At 38.9% G+C, this 21,245-nt stretch overlaps 1 protein-coding gene across 4 annotated transcripts in view; it reads left to right on the top strand.

Moving 5' to 3' along the window:
- The first annotated feature begins 814 nt into the window (after positions 1–814).
- RECK (reversion inducing cysteine rich protein with kazal motifs) overlaps positions 815–21,245 on the top strand; it is an 88,419-nt gene continuing 67,988 nt past the window's right edge. For 3 of the 4 annotated variants that reach the window (XM_072841927.1, XM_072841925.1, XM_072841926.1), the window contains exons 1-6: positions 815–982; positions 12,469–12,527; positions 15,473–15,547; positions 16,871–16,907; positions 19,259–19,344; positions 20,961–21,008. In XM_072841927.1, coding sequence (XP_072698028.1) covers positions 883–982; positions 12,469–12,527; positions 15,473–15,547; positions 16,871–16,907; positions 19,259–19,344; positions 20,961–21,008 — 405 coding nt within the window. In that variant the 5' untranslated portion in view covers positions 815–882. Of the gene's footprint in view, positions 983–12,468; positions 12,528–15,472; positions 15,548–16,870; positions 16,908–19,258; positions 19,345–20,960; positions 21,009–21,245 lie in introns of those variants that run through there. The other variant, XM_072841928.1, reaches the window with a different exon arrangement.

Here is a 21,245-nt window from a genome sequence, read left to right on the forward strand (position 1 = left end):
AATGTGAAAGAGGGGAAAACAAGGTTTTAATTCAGGAACGGAGAGAAAGGGAGAGAGGTGCTTTGGTAACAGCGGCCCCTTCCAAACATTCCCCACAACAGCTGTGGGGGCAAGGGGTGGGGTAAGGACTCACCTCCAAATTACCTCTTAAACAAAATCTAAACCTGACATTCAAGGCTCTCCATATCTAGGTACACAGCCATTCCAATACCTACCTTGTCCCAATAGGAATTAAGTACTTAACTGTACATCAAAGACACATAGAGGCTACATATGCCAAAGAGTTTTGGTGATGAATCTGTCCCTCGGTCCCCTGTTAGTGGATCGTGTCTTCGGCAGTGCCCCTCAGATGTTAGGGGAGGCCGAGTTGACCTGAGTGCCTTCTTTGCGTGTGAGGCAGCGTCTGGGCAGAAAGGATATTAAAAGGCTCACTGAGGGTAAAGAGGAATGAGAGGGAGAGGTCCCTTTGGTTCAGTCTTGGAGTAAGCTCTAGTTCTCAGGACAACTTGCGCTGTGGGTCTCCTTGGGCAGGTCTCCTCTTTGAGCCTCAATGATCCCAGCTGCAAGGCTCGGGAGGTGGTAGAGGTGTTGCAAGGGCCCTTCCAGCTCTGACACCTCCTGACCCTGCACGTAAGGAACACTGGCTGCGGGACTCCCCTGCAGAAGCCGACACACAGCTGGGCCTTAACAAAGAGCCGGGGTCTCGGGAATGTTCCCGCCCCCCGCAGGTTTTGGAAACGCCCAGAGCCGAGGGGGGCGGGGCTTGAGAGCGTCGCAGCCAATCACGGAGGGGCCAGGCCGCCGGGGCGGGGCTTCCGCGAGCAGCGGCGGCGGCCAGGCTGGGTCCGAGCATCCCGCGGCTCCGGACCCCCCGGCCCGGACATGGCGGCGGTCCCGGCCTCCCCGCGAGGCGCGCTGCTGCTTCTCCTGGCCGTGGCGGGGGTCGCGGAGGTGGCAGGGGGCCTGGCCCCGGGCAGCGCGGGTGAGTAACTGCTGGAGCAGCGGTTCGGGGCGGTCCGGGGCGGCCGCCTCCGCGCTCCAAGATGGCGCGAGGCAGGGGGCGGGGGTGCGCGCGACCCCCAGCCCTGGCCCAAGCAGGGTGACCCGGGGTCGGGAGGCCCCGGCGGGCGGGCCAGGGCGCCGAGACGGGACGAGCGAGGAGCGGTCCCCGCCCTCGCCGTCTCCGCCCCGAACATTGGCCGCACCGGGAACGGTGACCCGGGTTCGAGGCCTTGCTCTGTCACCCACGGGGCAGGGGCCCTGCCCTCGCCTTCACCCGCGCAGCGGACTCGGGTCTGCGTCCGAAGAGGGTGCAGTGCCTTTGCCCGGGACCGTCGCGGGGGCTGGATGGCATTTGCGAGGTGCTGCCGCCCTACCGCCGCCCTGGCCAGTGATTGTAACTTGACCCCCAGTTCAGAAAGGGCAGACCTCGGGCGGCGAGCCTTGATGGGCCCCACAGCCTGCCAGGTTCAAGTCTCTCAAGAGCCTGCTCCTCTGCTGCCGTCCGCGGCGGGTGCGCTGCGCTGTGAGTCCAAGGTAGCGCTGGGCTCCGGCGGGAGAGAGACTAAAACTCAGTAGACCCTGCTTTCTGGAGGCTGGTAGGCTTAAGGAGAGTGTGTGCTTGCTCCTGAGGACTTAAACCAGGGACGGATAAGAAATTGTTCAGTGTCTCCCGCGTGCTGGACTTTAGAAGTTGATGCCAACGGAGACATGGCATCCATCTAGGGTGGGAGGAAAGTGGAATGAGCCCCCCAATTGCGCACACGTTAGATTTATACGTGCAAACTGGTGGAGAAGGGCATTGCCTACAGTGAGAGACGCCTAGAGCAAAATCAATCCCAACAAGATAGGTTACAGTGTTAGAGTTTTTGTTTGTTTTTAAGACAGAGTACTTAAGAAGGAAGAGAGTTGTATCAGGAACCTGGGATTAGATAGTTAATTATAATTGGATTCTAAATGTGGCTGTTAATTAGACATCAAAAGAGGGAGAGAGAATGAGAATATGGCTGTGTATTCTTGGCTACCATCAGCTGACCTTTCTGGGCCCCATTTTTCTCATTAAGTTGATCTAAAGCACTACCAAAGCTATGGCCCATAGAATACTGGTTGTCCGTTCTCATCCCACAACTAGTTGATTTTGTGGGAGACATTCGAGTGGAGTAATTAAGAATATAATATTGAACAAGTTACTTGACCTTAGTCTTTTTGTGCGTTTAATACCCACATTTATTATATATAGTACCTTAAGGATTTTATTGTGAGAATTAATAAAGCAATATATGTATAGGATTTAGAATAGCATCTAGTAAGCACTGAAATATTAGCTATTAAATAAGTTTGGGAGACACTGCACATTGTACTGTTCTCTTATAAATTCACAAAACAGGGGATCCCTGGGTGGCTCAGGGCATGATCCTGGAGTCCTGGGATTGAGTCCCGTCGGCATCAGGCTCCCTGCATGGAGCCTGCTTCTCCCTCTGCCTGTGTCTCTCATGAATGAACAAATAAAATCTTTAAAAAAAATTTCACAAAACATTAGATTTACAATAAAAGGTCCAAGGATTCCTGTAGTAAAGAAACTTGTTTGCTGGGGGAATGGGAAAAAGATTGGTGATAGGTATGGAGTTTCTTTTAATGGTAATGAAAAATTAAGTAGTAATGATGGTTGCACAGCTCTGAATATTTTAAAAACAACTGAATTGTACATTTTAAAAGGGTGAATTTAATGGTTTGTGATTGTTAATGTATGAACTCAGGCATATTAAACATTTTAAGAGTTTATTTGAGCAAAAAATGATTTGAATCAGGTAGCTCCAAATGGGAGGTGACAAGAGCTAGAGGAAAGATTTTGATAGAGAAGAGGTGAAAGCAAAGAAATTACTTGATTGGCGATAGCATAGGTGGTAGCCTCACTGGGAACGGCTAACCGGCTGTTTTTGATTGGTTGTCTTTAGGTTTCGCTTTTTTAACCTTGAGGCATTATAGACTTACGTTTGGTTTTGCTTAAGTAGGCTACCAAGGCATTAAAACCGCCTCAGTCTAATGACCTCCTTGTTTAATTAATTTAACATGATTTATATCTCAGTATTATTATAGAAAGAGAGAAGCTTGTTTGCTTATGGAACTCCTTTTTTTGCTCATGATACCTAAAGAACACTTGAGAATATTCTGGGCTAGATAATTTCTAAAGGCTTCCAGCTTTAAAAATCCATGACAACATACAGTTTGGATTGTTTGATAAAAAGAAAAATTCCAAGTTTGATCCAAAAGTCATATTTGTCCCTTGTACTAAGTTCTAGGAAGCATATATTGCCTGGTCCTTACGTAAAGGACATTGACTAATACAATGGACAAAAGCTTCCATTGTGTATTTGTAGGAAGTGTGGGGAATGTTCTTCAATCCTAAATAAAAATTGAGAACACAGTATTAAATTGTGTTTCAGCGAAGGCCTGACTTTTATTCCTGATCAGACAGTCTTCTTTTTCCTTTTCAAGGCTGGGTACCCTGTATGCTCTGGTATAAGGCTTTACTTACAAGTCTTATCTGTTCTTAGGGGTTTTTATTGCTATTCTTGGGGGTGGAGGTGAGGGAATGATATTACTTGCTCAGTGATTATTATTTCTTATGAAGTTTGGGCACAAACTTCTACCTTCTACATTAGAGTAATGCCACTCTTCCTATCCTAGTGTACTTTCCAGTCCCAGCACTGCCCCCCTGCCCCCCATTTCTGATGTTTTCTTTGAAGTATAGGATAGGGACCCTATGCTGTGGTCTCAGGATCTATGTGTCATGGCATCTATTTAAGATGTTTTGTAATGGTACAAAAGAGGGTAAGATGAAACATTAAGGGCTAAATTTCAATAAGTTGGCATTTAAGAATTATGTAATAGTCAGCCTAGGATCCTGAAAAAGAATGTAGTGAATTTTAAGTTAGAAAAAGCAAACGCCTATCTGGAGGGAAGTAATAGAAAGCAGATTCTCTTCCCAAAGACATATCTTGGCCCACATTGTGGAAAGAACTAAGATTAGTAATAGACCAGATATGACAGTTTATCCTGGTATGCTGCTAAAAGTCCTATCTCATATCTATAGATTTAAGCAGTCTCAATAACCATACTTTTCACTGTGTGCCTCTTCTAGAAGAAAGTGTGACGATGTCGAGGAAGTGGTTTTTGTATAATTTAAATGTGATTTTTATTTTTATTTTTAATTTTTTTTAAATAATAAATTTATTTTTTATTGGTGTTCAATTACCAATATACAGAATAACACCCAGTGCTCATCCCGTCAAGTGCCCCCCTCAGTGCCCGTCACCCATTCACCCCACCCCCTGCCTTCCTCCCCTTCCATTACCCCTAGTTCGTTTCCCAGAGTTAGGAGTCTTTATGTTCTGTCTCCCTTCCTGATATTTCCCACACATTTCTTCTCCCTTCCCTTATATTCCCTTTCACTATTATTTTAAATGTGATTTTTAAGAGCAAAACATCCTACAAAGGTCTATTTGTTCAAAAAAAATATATTGAGTGCTGGCTGTATGTCAGGCACTGTTCTAAGTACAGTGCTACTCTTAAGGAGCTTACATTCTACCAGTGGAGAGAGACAGTAAACAGATAAATAAAATGATTTGTGATAGTGATAAGTATACTGTGAAGGAAACCAGCTAATAACAGAATCTTGTGAGTAGAGGGAGAGAGATTCTTTACATACTGATTACAAGAGAGGCCTCTTTGAGAAGGTAAAGTTCACAAACAAAATCTGTAGACTGAAAGTCTAAAAAAGGAATAAGGACCAGAGAGTGAAGAGACCCAAAGGCAAGAAGGAATCAGTATGGTTGCAACATAGTGAACAGGAGAGCAGGCTAGGGTTAACAATACTGAGTCTTGCAAAAAGCCACATAAGGATTATGGATTTTATTCCTTGTGCAGAAAGAAACCAATAGACTGTTCTGTAAAAGATGTAAGCTTTGATTTATATATTATATTGCTGAATGAAAAAAAGTAATTGTAGTGTAGGAGTAACAGCAGGTCAACTAGAAGCGCTCTGCAGTGGTTGAAGCAGGAGATAGTGGTGAATTACAATGAAGTGGTGGTGGAGATAGAAGAGAAATTAAAGATTACATGTAGATTTTTACCTCAAGCAGTTTAGTTAAAAAATGATGCCATTTACTGAAGTCTGGAAGATGAAGAGGAGCAGATTAGAGGAAGGTTGGCAGATGAGCCGAGAAGAGCATCAGAATTCCATTTTTATATATATTTAAAATGGATATTAGGAATAACTGCCATAGGTCCATTTCATACCTGTCAGTAATCCATTCAGCAAATATTTGTTAAGCTGTTATACTGTGATAGGTGCCAGGCATAAAGGGGTAAGCAAAAATAGACGTGGTTTCTGCTTTCATGGTGTTTGTTTATTAGGAAATTCATATATATATCTACATTGCTAACATTATGTGGTTGTATTAGTACATATCTATATTCTAGATCTGAAGAATATATGAGGAAAAATGTAGTTTAGTCAAGTATGTAGCACATAATATGGATGCTGTAAAGCACACAGATAACATGAAAAAGACATCAAGAAAAGTATAGTATTAAGAGAAACTTTCTGATCATGGAATATACTACTGGGTACCAGACATTTATACTTTTAGATTTGTTGTTTTATAGATGAGAGGCCTGCAGCATAAAATGGGCAAAGGAATTATACAAAAATACTGGCTATTAGCCTCTTTGGGGAGGACCTTAGGAGAGTCGTTTGCTTTAGTTGTTTCAGAATGATGAATGTCTAGGTTAGGGCTCTTTTGACCCCCTAAGGGAAGAGAAACCAAGGTAGCTCGGGATTAGGGGGCTAGTATGTAGCATCTAGCAGGGAAGCAGAAATCCAAAGGTAGGAATTTCAGCAAAGCAGACCTTGGGACTGCTGTGGGAACTAGAAAGCTTCCAGGAGCTAAAACTACTATTAGAGACCATCTCTCTCTCCGTTCATAGCTTCTATGTGCATCTCTTGCATTTCCCACTCTCCACCAAACTCTTTTTATTCATTGTTTCTGGGCTACCATAAAACTTCAGCTTCCCTAGCTCCACCTCTTCTTGACCTTATGGCTTCAGGGCCCACCACCTTCAATGCCTGAATCTATGCTGCACACTTCTGTGCCTGAGTATTTGATTGGGTCCAATTTATCTTTTCACTTAGGCCAAAACCTCATATGATATTGCTAAATTATGCATTGGTCACCATATGAAATATGGTACTAAAGTGCCCCAGTGGGAGAAATATAACTTTTGTACTTTTTTCTGATAAAAGTCATTGTGTAACTAGGAAATTATTACTTATTAATAAATGAATATCATTTTTTGAACTGAGCAGTATGCTAAATGGATATAAGAAGTTTATAGTCAGGGATGCTTGGGGGGCTTAGCAGTTTAGCACCTGCCTTCGGCCCAGGGCATGATCCTGGAGTCCGGGGATCGAGTCCCACATCAGGCTCTCTGCATGAGGCCTGCTTCTCCCTCTCCCTCTGCCTGTGTCTCTGCCTCTCTCTCTCATGTCTCTCATGAATAAATAAATATTTTTTTAAAAAAGTAGTTTATAGTCAAATTAGGGATACCATAAGTACACACATGAAGTGATTAGAGAAAATTTAAATGTTAAAGTTGCCATTTCTGACTAGAATATCAGGGCCTTCAGTAGCCAAAAAATCAAGAGTTTAGAGTTATTGGAGGAGAAAGTCTTACTAAAAGTTGAGGTGGGATTTAAGCCTTGAATGGTGTTTGGATTTAGGTCAGCACAAAACACTAAACATTTCAGTCAGAATGCTGTGTTCAGGGTAAATGTAGGCTTTCCTTGTTAAAAAATAATAAAAGATCAAGGAAGGTAAAGTTGTAAGAAGACTTGGAAGGTTTAAAATTGGAATACCAAGAGGCCATTGTGAGCCCTTTATTAGAAGAGTGACATCATGAAGAGTCTATCTGGCAGTCATATTGGTAATAGAATCAAATGAATATAAATGACTGTTTTGGCACTGGAGTATAAGACAAACAATGGAGAAGGATATCTGTAACTTGCCAATGACTCAGAAAAAGTATGTCTAGACACATAAATAAAGCAGTATGATGAAATGTTAGCAATATTGAATCCAGGTAGTGGGTATATGGGTAATCCCTTTACTGTTTGGCTCTTCCTTAGATGATGATATATTTTGTATAGAAACACAAACACATATATTTTTAAAGGAGTAAATGTAAAATTGCAGGAATGTACTTGTAAGTTGAAGGGGTAGCTGTCATTTAAATGTTTTTAAAGTGTCAATTTCCAGGCTGTTTTGAAAACAAAAATGTGATTAAAAGTAAGATGAGTTTTTTTATTAGCATCCTTTTTAAAATATTTTATTTATTTATTCATGAGACACACAGAGAGAGGCAGAGACATAGGCAGAGGGAGAAGCAGGCTCCATGCAGGGAGCCCAATGTGGGACTCAATCCCGGGACTCTAGGATCATGCCCTGGGCTGAAGGCAGGTGCTAAACCACTGAGCCACCCCGGCATCCCAAAGACATCCTTTTTATTAGACTGACTTTTTCCAGTATCAGCTCAGATTTAGTTTTTCTCCCCTTCAATACTGGTAGGATACATATATTCTGTTGTAATTCTGTAGGAAGACATTAATTAGGCGGAATCTTTATTTTCTTTAAAAAAGAAAACAAGAATGGCTTTTCATTAACTAAATTGAATTATAGATTTTAGGAGGTTTCTGTGGCAAAATTCCTCCTAGCTTAAAAAATCCTATAATTCCATGAATATTTTAGTTTTAGATTAGGGCATTTATTTTTGTAAGTGCTGGTGGGTCTTAGAAGCTGCATTTTTCCCTTGTGGCTGGAGCATGTACTTCCTGCTTGCTGGCCTATCTTTAGTACGCACTTGGCCCAAGCTGTTAGCCAAACCTTGATGTTTCTAATTATTGGGTAATTCTGCTTGCATATTTCTAGGTTGCACTAATACCTTTTTAAAGCCCGTATACATGGCCTTCAGCCATCTCTTTGGTTTTTATTAATTTTATAATTATAGACCCTTAGAATAAGGGTGCAAAATATGACACTCATCCTTACGTCTTTAGTGAGGATAACACCTGAGCTTTTTATTTTCATCATGTCAACATCAAGTTTTATTTTGAACTAATTTACCTTTATCGGTTCAATTCCCCTTCTTGAGAATAAGCAGTTTTAAACTATTTTTCTTGAAGAACAAGAAATTAGATTAGAATCAAATTATAAAAACAAAACATTTCTAGAATTAATTGTCTTATATAAAAACATTAGGCCTTGGAGAGTTTTTTTGCACTCTAATTGTTAAATGACCCAATTAATCCATTTTAATAGCTCTAAAAAAGACAAAGACCTTTAATTGCCACATTAATTGCCATTTGAATCCCTTCTCCCTATTCTTGATGAAGGCGTATGAATTGATGTTTATTTGTAGACATTTATTTCTTGAAAAATATGTAGTGTTAAAGATTTTTTAAAGTTTTGTTCTTTCAAAGGAAGGAAAATGAGCACCAATATAATAATGGCTAACGTTAAGAACAGGGTATGGAAAGTGTGATGGAGCATAGGTCCCCTAGCCTGTTCATGGAGTGTGGCAACCCTCTTGAGGGAGGAAATGTACTATTACAGAGGAATGCTCCATTGGGAGGGGGAAGGAGTTACTACCAGAAGACTTTGGGCTGTCCTCTGTAATCCGTATTGTCAGAATGATCAGAAAGCTTTTGGAAAGACTAGAAAGAAATATGTCAAAATGTCAACATAGATTCTGGCAAGACAGTGGGAGTATAGATCATTTTTCTTATTTTCCAAAGTTTGAGGTTTCTTAATGAAAAAAAGAATTTTTTAAAAAATTTAACTTTGAGGGTAACTATAAAATTGACCTTAACTATTAAACAGAAAAAAATAGGCCTTTATAATGATATTTTTAATAAAACTTTCCATTGTTACTGGACTTTCATTATAACACATTTTGTTTCTGTTCTAAATAGACCTTTGCTCCAAGAAACTGTTTTTCAAAGATCCCTAGGCCCAAATCAGACTCTTGTCTGCCTGAGTGTTTACTTTTTGCTAAGCTTGTGCTTATTGGGACCATATGTTATCCTGAGTTATCTTTGCTCATGATCAGCTGGATTTTTTGCCCTCAAATGACCTTTGTGTTAGAAAATAGTAAAAAGTGGCAACTTCTACAGCACTTCAAAAGAACACTTGATTATCACACAAGAGAGTCTTTTTTTGTTTTGTTTTTTCTTTTTCCTATCTGCCCTCCCCATTTTAATGAGTAAGAGACTGAGGACATAACAGAATCTTAGAAGATGGGGAGAGCATGGTGTGGCCTGGTAGGGGAGAAGGGGTGTTTGGAGAAAGCCTCATGACTTATTGCCCTCTCTCCCCTTGAATTAGAGTTTCTGAGAAAGCAACTCTAACCTTACAAGCAAGGGACTTTTTTTCTTCTGAAACTTAGTGGAATTTTTATATTCTTCAGAATCTTTAAGTCAAGTGTTAGAACTGAAGCCACCTTTTTTTAAATAATAGAAATAATATTGAAAAGCCAGCCGCAATAGTCTTTTATGAAACCAAATATAGGAATATGCCAATAATATCATATACCCTGTCACTGTTTTGTGGAAAACAATTTCCAGTTTTGAACAAGAAGCTTGTTGGTAAAATCTAAAGAGCTCTTTGTTTATTCATCTATTCACTCATTTTCTCCCAATACAAACCCTACCTTCAATCAAAAAAATTGCTTTCATCTAATTTATGTACTGAAATTGTATAGATTGCATTTGAAGAGATTATGTTGCAAATTTATATTTTAAACCACTGTATCAGATCCAGCTGCCTGAAACGTAATATTTTCATCTCTGCTCTTTTGACAGCCCCTAATCAATCCAGCTGTATCTTTTTTTCCATCAGGTACACTCTAGAATAATAACATGTCCCTGCCGTTTATCTCTATAGCCCATCTATGCATTTCTTGGTCTGTAATGCTGCTTGGCAGCGTTTTTCCTTTTCTCTAATTTGATGTTTCTCAAACTGGCATTCTGAAATGTTAGTAAGTGGAATGAAAAAAGTGTTCTGTGTTCTGAGAAATCTGTCTACTTAGATCCCTTTTTGGAAGATTAGTAATGTATAAACATATTAAAGGCTTTGTGAAGTGCTGCAGTAAGGAATTCTCTTTAACTTTTTTAATCCTTCATTTCCCAGTTTGTTTGAACATGAAACATTTTCTCCTGAGGGATAAATATTAACAACTCATGAGTAGAATACAAGTTTGAGAAAGGCATTTATAGTTGTCTCCTTTCTGTGTTCTCCAAAGTGACTGCTCCACACCTCTACAGTTTGACCTCAAACCCTCAATCCTTTTTGTTTTCAGACCTAATCTGTTTCATTGAGAAAATGAAGGATGTCAGCTTCCCTCTTAATTTATTAGTATCCTTATATCCGTTCCTCTTGTCTAGACTTTGTTTTACCATCAGGCTGTAACCTGGATAAAGTCAGAGAACGTAACATTTATTCACTGTTGCATCCCTAGCCCCAAACTCAGTGCCTTTTCTTAAAACCATATCCCTTCCAGCAGTCACCTCATTTCTCCAATATTCTGTTTCAGTCACAACTGTATGTATGGAATCTCAATTCTGGCACTAATCACCCAGAGTTAGAACAGACTTCATGAGTTAAAGGGCGTGGTCCCCAACAAGACAGTATTTAGCCCGGATACCAGCTTAGGTGGTACCCGGGCCACCCACACTTCTGAACAACTGGCTGTAAACCCAGGTTTCCCACAACCACCTCAAAATCAGTAATTCACCAGAACGATGCTTAGAGCTCAGGGAAGCTCTATAGTTATGATTACAGTTTTACATGAGGGATACGAATCAGGAAGACCGGCCAAATGAAGAGACATATAGGGTGAGGTCTGGGAGGAGATGCAGAGCTTCTGTGCCTTCCCCTCATGGAATCAGTGTGCATCACCCCCTGGCACATCAGTGTCTTCATCAACTAGATACCGCTGAGCTTTGGTATCTAGTGTTCATTGAGATTTCATCACATAGAAATGATTGATTAGATTATTGGCCATATGGTTGAACTCGATCTCCATTCCCCAGTCTTGCTAGAGATTGGGCTGCTATCACATGGCTCAAGGCCTCAACCTTCGAATCAAATGGCTGATCTTTCTGGCCAGTCTCCATCCAGACTATTTGGCAGCAAGGGGGCTCATTAGCATAACAAAGATGCACTCTGTTACTCTAGAAATTCCAAGGATTAGAGTCTTCTCCCAGGAATCAGGGACTAAGGCCAACTAAAAAAGGGAAGGGAGGGTTTTTCCTTCCCTGATCCTGCATCTTCCTGTAACTGCTACTCTCTTTTTCCCTCCTTTAAAAAAAAAAAAAAAAAAAAGATTTATGTATTTATTTGAGAGAGAAAGAAAAGAGAGACAACAGAGGAGGGGCAGAGGGAGAGGGAGAGAATGAGAGAATCCCAAGCAGACTACCTTCTGAGCACAGAGGCCTACTCCCCGGCTCAATCCCTGAGCTCATGACCTGAGCAGAAACCAAGAGTCAGATGCTTAACTGCATCATCCAGGTGCCCTTTCCCTGCCATTTCTGCCAGACTTACTGAGAGCCAATGTTTGTTGTCTATACTTCCTCAGTTCCTCCTGTTTACTCCTTAATATCATCCATTTCTACTAGCTCCATAGAAAGTACCTTGTGAAGGTTACTAAGTGGTCTCCTAATTAGTAAATTCATTTCCTTTTTTTTCATCTTCAATGTAATCCAGATGGTTTGGTACATGACATTAACTACTCCCTCTTCTCTAATGCCCAAGGCTGACCTAGCTGTCTGACTGTTCCATCTCAGTGTCTTTTCTTGTTAAACTTTGGTTCTGTGATGACTTCTCCCTAGAAACTCTACCTAGGCAATGTCATTCATTTCCCTATACCTCCTTTATGCAGGTGACTCAACTTGGATCTTTCATTATGGTTCTACCTGCAATCCAGGCTTTGGTTTCTGACTTTACTTCCATTCCATCTGGATTTCCTATAGGAACCTTAAATATAACTTGTCCCAAACAAAATTCACTACCTTTTTATCACTTAGTCATACATTTTAGGTATAATAATAGAACATAGCCTATAGGGCAATTTTAAGAATTGAATGAGATGATGCTTAAAGCAAGCTTAGTAAAATTCTGGCACATAGAAAGTACACGTGACAGTCTCCACTGTTAGCCTACAAGTTTCTTGAGGACCATGTGCTCAAAGTTGACACTGTCCTTGGCTTGTAATAGTTATGCAGTAAAAGTTTGTTGAGTTAAAAATGAATAATAGTAATCTGTTGAATAAATGTTTTGTGTAGCCATCTGATTTAGTTTAATTATCTTGTTTATTTAATAGTGGGCAACATCTGGTGTTTATTTTTTCTCTTAGGTGCACTGTGTTGTAATCATTCAAAGGATAATCAAATGTGCCATGATGTATGTGAACAGGTAAGCTTACATGATCATTGTTGAGGCTATTGGGTATGTAACTGTTTATTAAGTATAATTGTTTTGGAGAAATCTGCTGGATAGCACCTTAACCAAGTTATCACAGTTAACATCACCAATAATGAAACAAATCCATATAGGTCTGCTGACACAATGCACTGAAAAGAAGCCAGCATCTTAAGGAGCGTTCCTATCAAAAATGCATAACCTGAGTCATGAGGAAACAATAGGGCAAACCCAGATTGAGGGATATTCCTCAAAACAACAGTTTGTACCCTTCTTAGTTGTCAGTTTTAAGAAAACTGCAGATTAAAGGGAACTACAGAGATATGACAATTAAATGCAATACATGATCCTGGATTGGATCCTGGAATTAAAAAAAAAAGATTACTATAAAGGAAATTATTCGGATAAATTGGTGAAATTAGAATATGAACTTTAATAATAATGAATCAGTGCTATGCTCCTAAATTTTATGGTGATTGTGTTGCAGTGACATAGGACAATGTCCTTGTTCTTGGGAGATAACATGCTGGGATTTAGGAGTAAATGATCATGTCTATAATGAATTCCAAAATATTTCATCAAAATAACAATATCTGTATATGTAGAAAGAGTTAAAGCAAATGTTGCAAAATGTTAATATTGAGTAATCTAGATGAAGACTATCTGAGTGTTGTACTACTCTTAAAACTTTTGTATAGGTTTGAATTTTTCTGATTGAGTCTTTGAAGTCAAGTTGCACTGTGAAACTGCAACTGCGAAAAAGAACTGCGAAATACCAAAATACTGTCAATATACCTGTTCATAAAGTTTCGACTTTCTTTCATCACCTTGGTCGTGCAGCTTTGGCCTTGGCACTTGAGAACGAATGGCCTCAGTTATCTTTTGAAGAGTTTTCCATAATGTAGATTTTGTCACTTCCTAAAATATATAGAGCTACATAACTGGAATTAAAACTTCTCTCAAATAATATTATGAATTTAATTACTTACATATTTTTAAAGATTTTATTTATTTATTTGAGAGAGAGAGAGCCCATGCATGCACAAGCACAGGAGGGGCAAAAGGAGAGGGAATGGGAGAAGCCAGACTCCTTGCTGAGTGTGGAGTGTAGTGTGGGGTTAGGGGTTGGATCCCACAACCCTGAGATCACACCCCGAGCCGAAACCAAGAGTTAGCAGCCAACTGAACCAGCCAGCTACCCTTCAAATAATATTGTGAATTTAGAAAGATTTTTCAAGATACTCTTTAATTATAAAACAAGACAGTGACTCAACTTATCTAAGTAGCTGCTATAGATAGAGTTCATGTCAAACACTATAGCAGGACACCTGGATGGCTGAGTCAGTTAAGCATTTGCCTCCAGCTCAGGTCGTGATCCCAGGGTCCTGGGATTGAATCCTACATTGGGCTCTCTGCTCAGTGGAGAGTCTGCTTCTCCCTTTCCTTCTACCCTTCCCCACCTCGTGCACAGACTCTTTCTTGCTCTCACTCTCTCAAATAAATACATATCTTTAAAAAAAAAGAAAAAAGAAACCCACTATGGCAAATTAAGTTTTCTGCAAATTTACTGTCAGAACAACAGCTTTTAAAAGCAAAAATGGCCCCTAGATGGTGTGACCATAAGGATGCTGAAGCACTGCTCTCCTGACTTTTCTTATTTATTGAATAAATCTGGTCATTCATTTATCCTGTAGAGTTTCTTACAATCTGAATTACGCTATTTGCAACCTCATGGTATTACTTAATGTGTTACTCTTTCCTCTCTTTTTCTTAGTAATTAGTAGGTAGATTTGGAGCAGAGTTATCTTAAAGAGCTTTCTGCAGTGATGAAAATACTCTATATCTGTGTGATCCAGTATGGTAACCGCTAGCTACATGTGTCAAGTGAACATTTGAAATGAGTTTAAAGAGGTTGAGGAAAAAGATTTTGAGGAACCGAATTTTAAATTTTATTTAATTTTAATTGATCTAAGTTTAAATTTAGGTAACCACACATGGCTAACAGTAACCTAATGAGATAGGTCCAGAGGCTTGAGATTCAGGTTAGATTTTGTATTGTTTTGGTTTTGTTTTTTTGTTCAGCAGGTCTTACTCATAACTTTATTGTGTCTGGTTGTCTCTTTTTGTAATTAACATTACAGTAATTATTGATAATTGCCTAAGTGCATTAATTCACTAGTGGTTACAAAATGGTGATGTTCTAGCTCTCGTCACTTATTATAGTTGATAGTTTGGGAGAAAAATGGCTACTAAAACTAACTAGAGATAAATCCTTTTTCGTTGTCCTTAGCATTCATGGATTTCACAGTCTTGACTATTTGCAGGTAACCGTGAAGTTCTATCTGATAGATAATGGTTTATAATTTACTGAGACATCAAATTATAATTGCATTAATTAAAATTCTATTTGGAAGAGAGCCAGTTAGCCTGGTGAGTGAACTTGTCAACTCCTTAGCATTTTTATTAAAAATGGCTTTGTCTCCATTTAGTGGTATTTTATGGAAGTTTATACCATAATGCTATTCACGGATTTGTTATATCAAGGGTATGACAGTCTGTTTTACATTGTCGTTGGTTGACTAAAAGCAGTTTGTAGAACAGTTTACAATAAACTTTTCTTTTTTTCTTTTCTGTTTTCTTTCTTTTTCTCCTTTGTCCTTTAACAGATTTGGTAGCCTGGTTTTCTCCATTTTTGGTCATTAGAAAAGGGTCTAGACTTGCTATGGACCTTCTTGATTATTTGCCAGACTAACCAACCTTTTAAGAGATGTTACCAGCTTAATTTAGATCTTTCCAAAGGTTTTTAGTATATAAAAATAAGTTGGAAAATATTCTAGACAACTGATAAACATAGAGGACAATAAATTTTACCTCTTATGTCTTACGAAAAAATGCCACAAAACTTTTTCTTTTTCTTTTCTTTTTTTTTTGTCAAATAGATATTCTCCTCAAAAAGTGAATCCCGACTAAAGCATCTGTTACAGAGAGCCCCAGATTATTGCCCCGAAACAATGGTAGGTCATATTTAACTTAACTATGGAAGCTTTTGTCTAAATGAAGCCATTTAATAAGTTAACTTTTCGATTCAAGAAAATTTTCAAAGTGATTTGGGTTTATGACCAAATTAAAATGTCAGATTTAACTGAGTACTTTAAAAAGATCATCATACAAATTCCTAGGTAGAATGTCATCTTTCATCTTTTATTGTTTATCCTATAATGTATAAAAGTAAATATAAATGTATTACAGTCTTTAGATTTCATTATAATAGTTTTTCTGGAATTTGGAATTTTGCTTATTATTTTGATAATTTTATGAAAACCATAATAACTAAGTCTTCTGTTTATTTTGAATTTGAAAAGTTAAACTTCGGATAAGGGGAAATGTGTGACTTCTCATTATTCCTGTCTTCCCATTTTTTTGTGTATTGTAGATATTGCTTGCCTGTTTCAGTCATGTAACTTAAAATGCTTCAGTGCTTGGGCCATCCTCAGAGTTTGGGATACTGGTGGGCCAGGCCAAGGAATTCTGAGCTGACATGAGACAGGCTTGCTTACTTACTTACTTACTTACTTATTTTTAAAGATTTTATTCATCTACTCATGAGAGACACACACAGAGAGAGAAAGAAAGGCAGAGACACAGGCAGAGGGAGAGGCAGCCTCCACGCAAGGAGCCTGACATGGGACTCGATCCCGGGACTCCAGGATCACGCCCTGGGCCAAAGGCAGGCACCAAACCGCTGAGCCACCCAGGGATCCCCTGAGACAGACTTTTTTAGATGTGTTGGCTTGCATTATGCGAGAGGGGAAAAGTTGTGGGTTTGGGGTATTTTTTTTAAAGATTTTATTTATTCATGAGAGAGGCAGAGACACAGGTGGAGGGAGAAGCAGACTCCCTGTGGGGAACCCGACGTGGGACTCGATCCCAGAACTCCAGGATCATGCCCTGAGCCGAAGGCAGATGCTCAACCACTGAGCCAGCCAGGTGTCCCATGAGGGGGGAAAGTTGATCAAACAATTCTGACAGACACATTTGCCTTTACTTGCTCTCTAGACATTTTTGGTTTTGTACTTAGAAGCAGTGATTCCAATAAGCATCCTGAGTATCCAGACTCATTATTAGTGCTCTTAGATGGGAAAATGGGAAAAGAGCAAGCAATATTTTTACATCTCAGTTTTATTTTTTTCTTCCCTGAATAGCTGTTTGATACTCATGTAGTCTGAGAACATTTACTATACAGAGCTAAACATAATCAAATTAGCTATACATAATTTCTGATATTGTCATATTTAAGAACTGGTTATATAAAAGCCTTTTGGTGATTACAATTTTAGGTTGAAATTTGGAGTTGTATGAATTCATCTTTGCCAGGTAAGCAAAAGAATTATAACATTTGGCACTTAATCTTTAAAACCTTATTTTGTCCTATAACCTGATATATCCCTCTTGAGTTCCTAACTTCTTCTTGTAGGCACCCAAATTTTCAAATGTATAATTTATTCTCATTCTCTCAATCATTAACTATACTCTTGTCTCTACTTCTACCATTCAGTGAAACTGGTCTTTGAAAGAGTGCTAGGATCTCATGGTACCTAAATCTTATGGTCATTTTTCAGTACTTACTACTTTTGACTGCCCTGCAGCACCTGGTATTGTGACTATTAGCTCCTTATGACTTCACCTTAGCTTCATGACCTTATCCTCTCTTACCTCCTCTTTCCTTCTCTTTACACACTTACCCTGGTAATTGCTTTCCTTCCCAGAACTGTTAACTAATCAGCCCTGGAAAGATAACCTTCAAATCCGTTGTTACTCATGACTTCTAGACATGTCTACCTGGATTTCTGCATCCTGGTGAAGACTGAAGTACAAATCAAAAACCAAACTCATAACTACCTATCTTGTGAATGACACTAGACTGGAATCCCTCAAGTTATCTTTGCTGGCTTTTTCTTTTTAGCTCCATTGACTCTTCTTGTAAAATCTTGCATCTGTCCTCTCTACTCCTAGTTCAAGCCATTGTTATTATGTTCTGGGGCTGGAATATTGTAACAACCTTGTATCTGGTATTTCAACATCTCATAATTGTCCTCCCTAGCTCCTTCAAAAAAAAAAAAAAAAAAAAAAAAAGAGCCCTCCAGTGGATAGCCACTTCTATCAGAATAAAGCCCAAACTCTCTAGCCTGGCATTCACAGTCTTCCAGGATTAAAGCTTCCAGTCCTGATTAAAGCCAGTGCCTTGAAAAAAAGGAAGTGTATTTTATATATCTCTGAACTCCAAAGGCTTTCACACTGTTTGAAGTTTGTATTTCAAACAAATCGTACTATTTGCCTTCTTGGAATTGCCCATATCCATGCTTGTTCTCCCAATTATCCCTCTACCTAATGTCCTGGAATTATTTATATATAATTTATATCTCTGATACATATACATATACATATATATATATTGCATATATATTATATATATATAATCTACATAATGGGATAAAGCATATATTTTCTCTATTTAATAGCCACATAATACCTAATGGAGTGCTTTGCACATAATATTGTAAACCCTTGTTGGACAGTTTAATAGTTTCTAGGAGGTCACTAGGGGTATGGAAACAGCAATATACTGTATTATGGTATAAAAGTTCACAGAATTTATGACGTATACTGATTCCACTCAAAACAATTTTTAAAATGTGAGTGATTCTAAATAGTAAACAGCAAAGATTTAGAGGAAGCTATACTAGGCAAAGGGGCATTTCTGAAAAGAGATAAAGAGGAATGGACCATATGCCTATAAGCATATGTCTTTCCTCTTTATTTATTTATTTATTTTTAAAAAAGATTTTATTTATTCATGATAGAGAGAGAGAGAGAGAGGCAGAGACACAGGCAGAGGGAGAAGCAGGCTCCATGCAGGGAGCCCGATGCAGGACTCGATCCCGGGACTCCAGGATCACGCCCTGGGCCAAAGGCAGATGCTAAACCACTGAGCCACCCAGGGATCCCCTGTTTTTCCTCTTTAGATAATCATTACTGTGTCTCTTAACTTTATCCTAGGAGTCATTCATTGACATTTATACTTGCAAAAATGGATGTAAGAAATGGCATTAGGATACTTTTATAATTATATCACCTTTTGATATCACAGTAATTTGGCTGGAGAAATAGCTGCTGTGTATAAATTGAAACAGAATAGTCATTTTGCCCCATAATTAAGTGTATTCATCAAAGTCAGTTCTTGCCCACAGGAAATGTTCCTGTCTGTTCACTAAGTATCAGTTTCTAAACTACATCATGGGTTTTATACTATTCTAGGTATTCAAATTTAATATTTTGAATATAATAATCTTTATGCCATTTTTCATTTGCATGTTAATTTAAAATCTTTGCCTCTGCTTCACAGTCTAAAGGGAGGAAGGGCTCTCCTTGCTTTTCTTAACTTGTGTATCCTCTAGAGATGCTGTCTACCCAAGAGTGAGAATGATCAGAAGAGAGATTAGGGTGGCAGCGAGAAGAGAGAAAAAACAAAGCACCTGATATTATGTTGTGGGGGTTCTGAAAGAGTGACAGCATTGGGGGTAAGGGTGGGAGGAGGGCCTTAATAATTTTGAGGCCCTGCTATCTGAGCTAATTTTCCTATGGACACCTGCTTTAACTTTTTTTGGCATACCATCTGTGTTTGTTACTGCTTATGACCAAAAAATTTGAACATTTTGTTTTTTAAGGTGTGTTTAAGAAGTCTGATGGCTGGGTTGGCTTAGGCTGCTGTGAACTGGCTATTACCTTGGAGTGTCGACAGGCATGCAAGCAGGTAATACTGAGCAATCAGGCTCATAAGCAGCATGGAGTACAGTTTGAGTATTAGCTGTGTGTATGTTTTGGACTTTGCCTACCTCATACCTTTGGAGAGGTGACCCATAAAATCTACAAATTTACCATCTCTTGCATAGACCACTTCCTTTAAAACTTGCTGTTTTCTCAGTTACAGTTGAGACCCTCAACCTTTTCTTATTCTCTCAGTCTTTTCTTATTCTTTCTTCTCTCTGCCATGCAGGAGAGAAGAAAGAATATTATTGGAACTGAGGCCTTTTGTACTCTGTGGTCATACTTAGTCAATGCCGAGTGACTTCAAATGATTGTGTAAATTTAGAGTATGCTTGGATGGGAAGCAGATGACACTGCTGACTTATTTAGCTTTCATCTTTCCTTCACTCTTTCATCATGGTTTTACCCTGAGCATGTTCTTATATTGCTTCTCTGCTCCAAAGGTGAGCATGACTCCGACAGTGAACTGTGACTTCTCTTTGATTTGATAGATCTCTGGTCCAATTCAAGTTAGGTCCCTCTGTTCTTCCTCTCTGTGTGTATTTTCATAGTGGTTCCTCAGAGTACTATGGGAAAACTGGTCTGTTAGCTGCTCATACTCACAACTGGTAAGAGTAGACTTAACTGGAAAATTTAGATGGACTGGAAACCACAGCTGGAAAGCATTCTCTTATTTTTTTCTTTTAGTGACTGATCTCTGGATCAGAGTACATGAGACATGTTGTCACCTTTACTTTCATACAGACCACTGTACTATTTAGCCTGAGCAACAGAGCAGCACACAGCCTAACCATCTCTGCCACTCTCCTCCAGCCATTGAGATGAATCTGAGTTGCAGAGGATTTGAACTGTAATGATGGGTCTATGGGGACATAAAGAAAATTATATAAAAATAACTCTTTTTTTAAAAGATTTTATTTATTTATTCATGAGAGGCACACAGAGAAGCAGAGACATAGGCAGAGGGAGAAGCAGGCTCCTTGCAGGGAGCCTGATGCAGAATGTGATCCTTGGACCCTAGGGATCACGTCCTGAGCTGAAAGCACTCAACTGCTCAGCCACCCAGGTATCCCCAAAAATAACTTTTGTTAATTGCCTGGCATGGCCTTTCCCTCTTTAGTTGCCCCCTTCGTTTCATATGGATCTTTTCCGAGGAAAAGATACTGACATAAGTCAGTATGAGAATTTCGAATATAAAGGGTTAAAGAAAAAGGAAAATATAAAAGCTCTGGCAAAGCTTCATAAGAAAATTGGCTACAGAGTGGAAATCAACTAAGAAAAAGTTCTCTGATTTACATTTTCTTCAAAGTCATCTAGTTTCTGAAATAACAAAAGGACCCTGTTATTATGTGAGATTAAAGCCATAAAATAGTGAAATTTTAGCATATCATGTAGGTTCTGGGGCTGATGTTTGTTTTAAAGAACTTGTATGAAATTTGTTTGTTGTATTTTAGAGGAACTTTTAAATATTGGAGCATAAGGTTTTCTTTGATGAAATAAAGAATACCATACTAGCAAGTAATGTATATTAATTTGTATTCTTTTTGTCCTATGTTGAATAGCATGTGTAATAAATTAATGGAGAAATTTGTTATCTTTTAGGCATCATCAAAAAACGATATTTCCAAAGCCTGCAGAAAAGAATATGAGGTATGCATTTAACAGATTTGCATAGACTATTCAGATATTATCAGAATTGATAAAACCACTTAAGTTTTAAAAATGAACTCATTCTTACATAAGTTGCCCTTTACTTTATGGAAAATACAACCCCAACAAGATGTAGCTTGTCATTTAACTTGTTTAGAAATGTGACAACTTCAACTTGTTGAAATTGAGCATTAATTTTAAAGAAATGCCCTGTTAGCTATACATGAATTAAGAAAA

The sequence above is a fragment of the Canis lupus genome, chromosome 10 (assembly GCF_048164855.1).
Source record: "Canis lupus baileyi chromosome 10, mCanLup2.hap1, whole genome shotgun sequence".
In the NCBI taxonomy this organism is placed as follows: domain Eukaryota; kingdom Metazoa; phylum Chordata; class Mammalia; order Carnivora; family Canidae; genus Canis; species Canis lupus.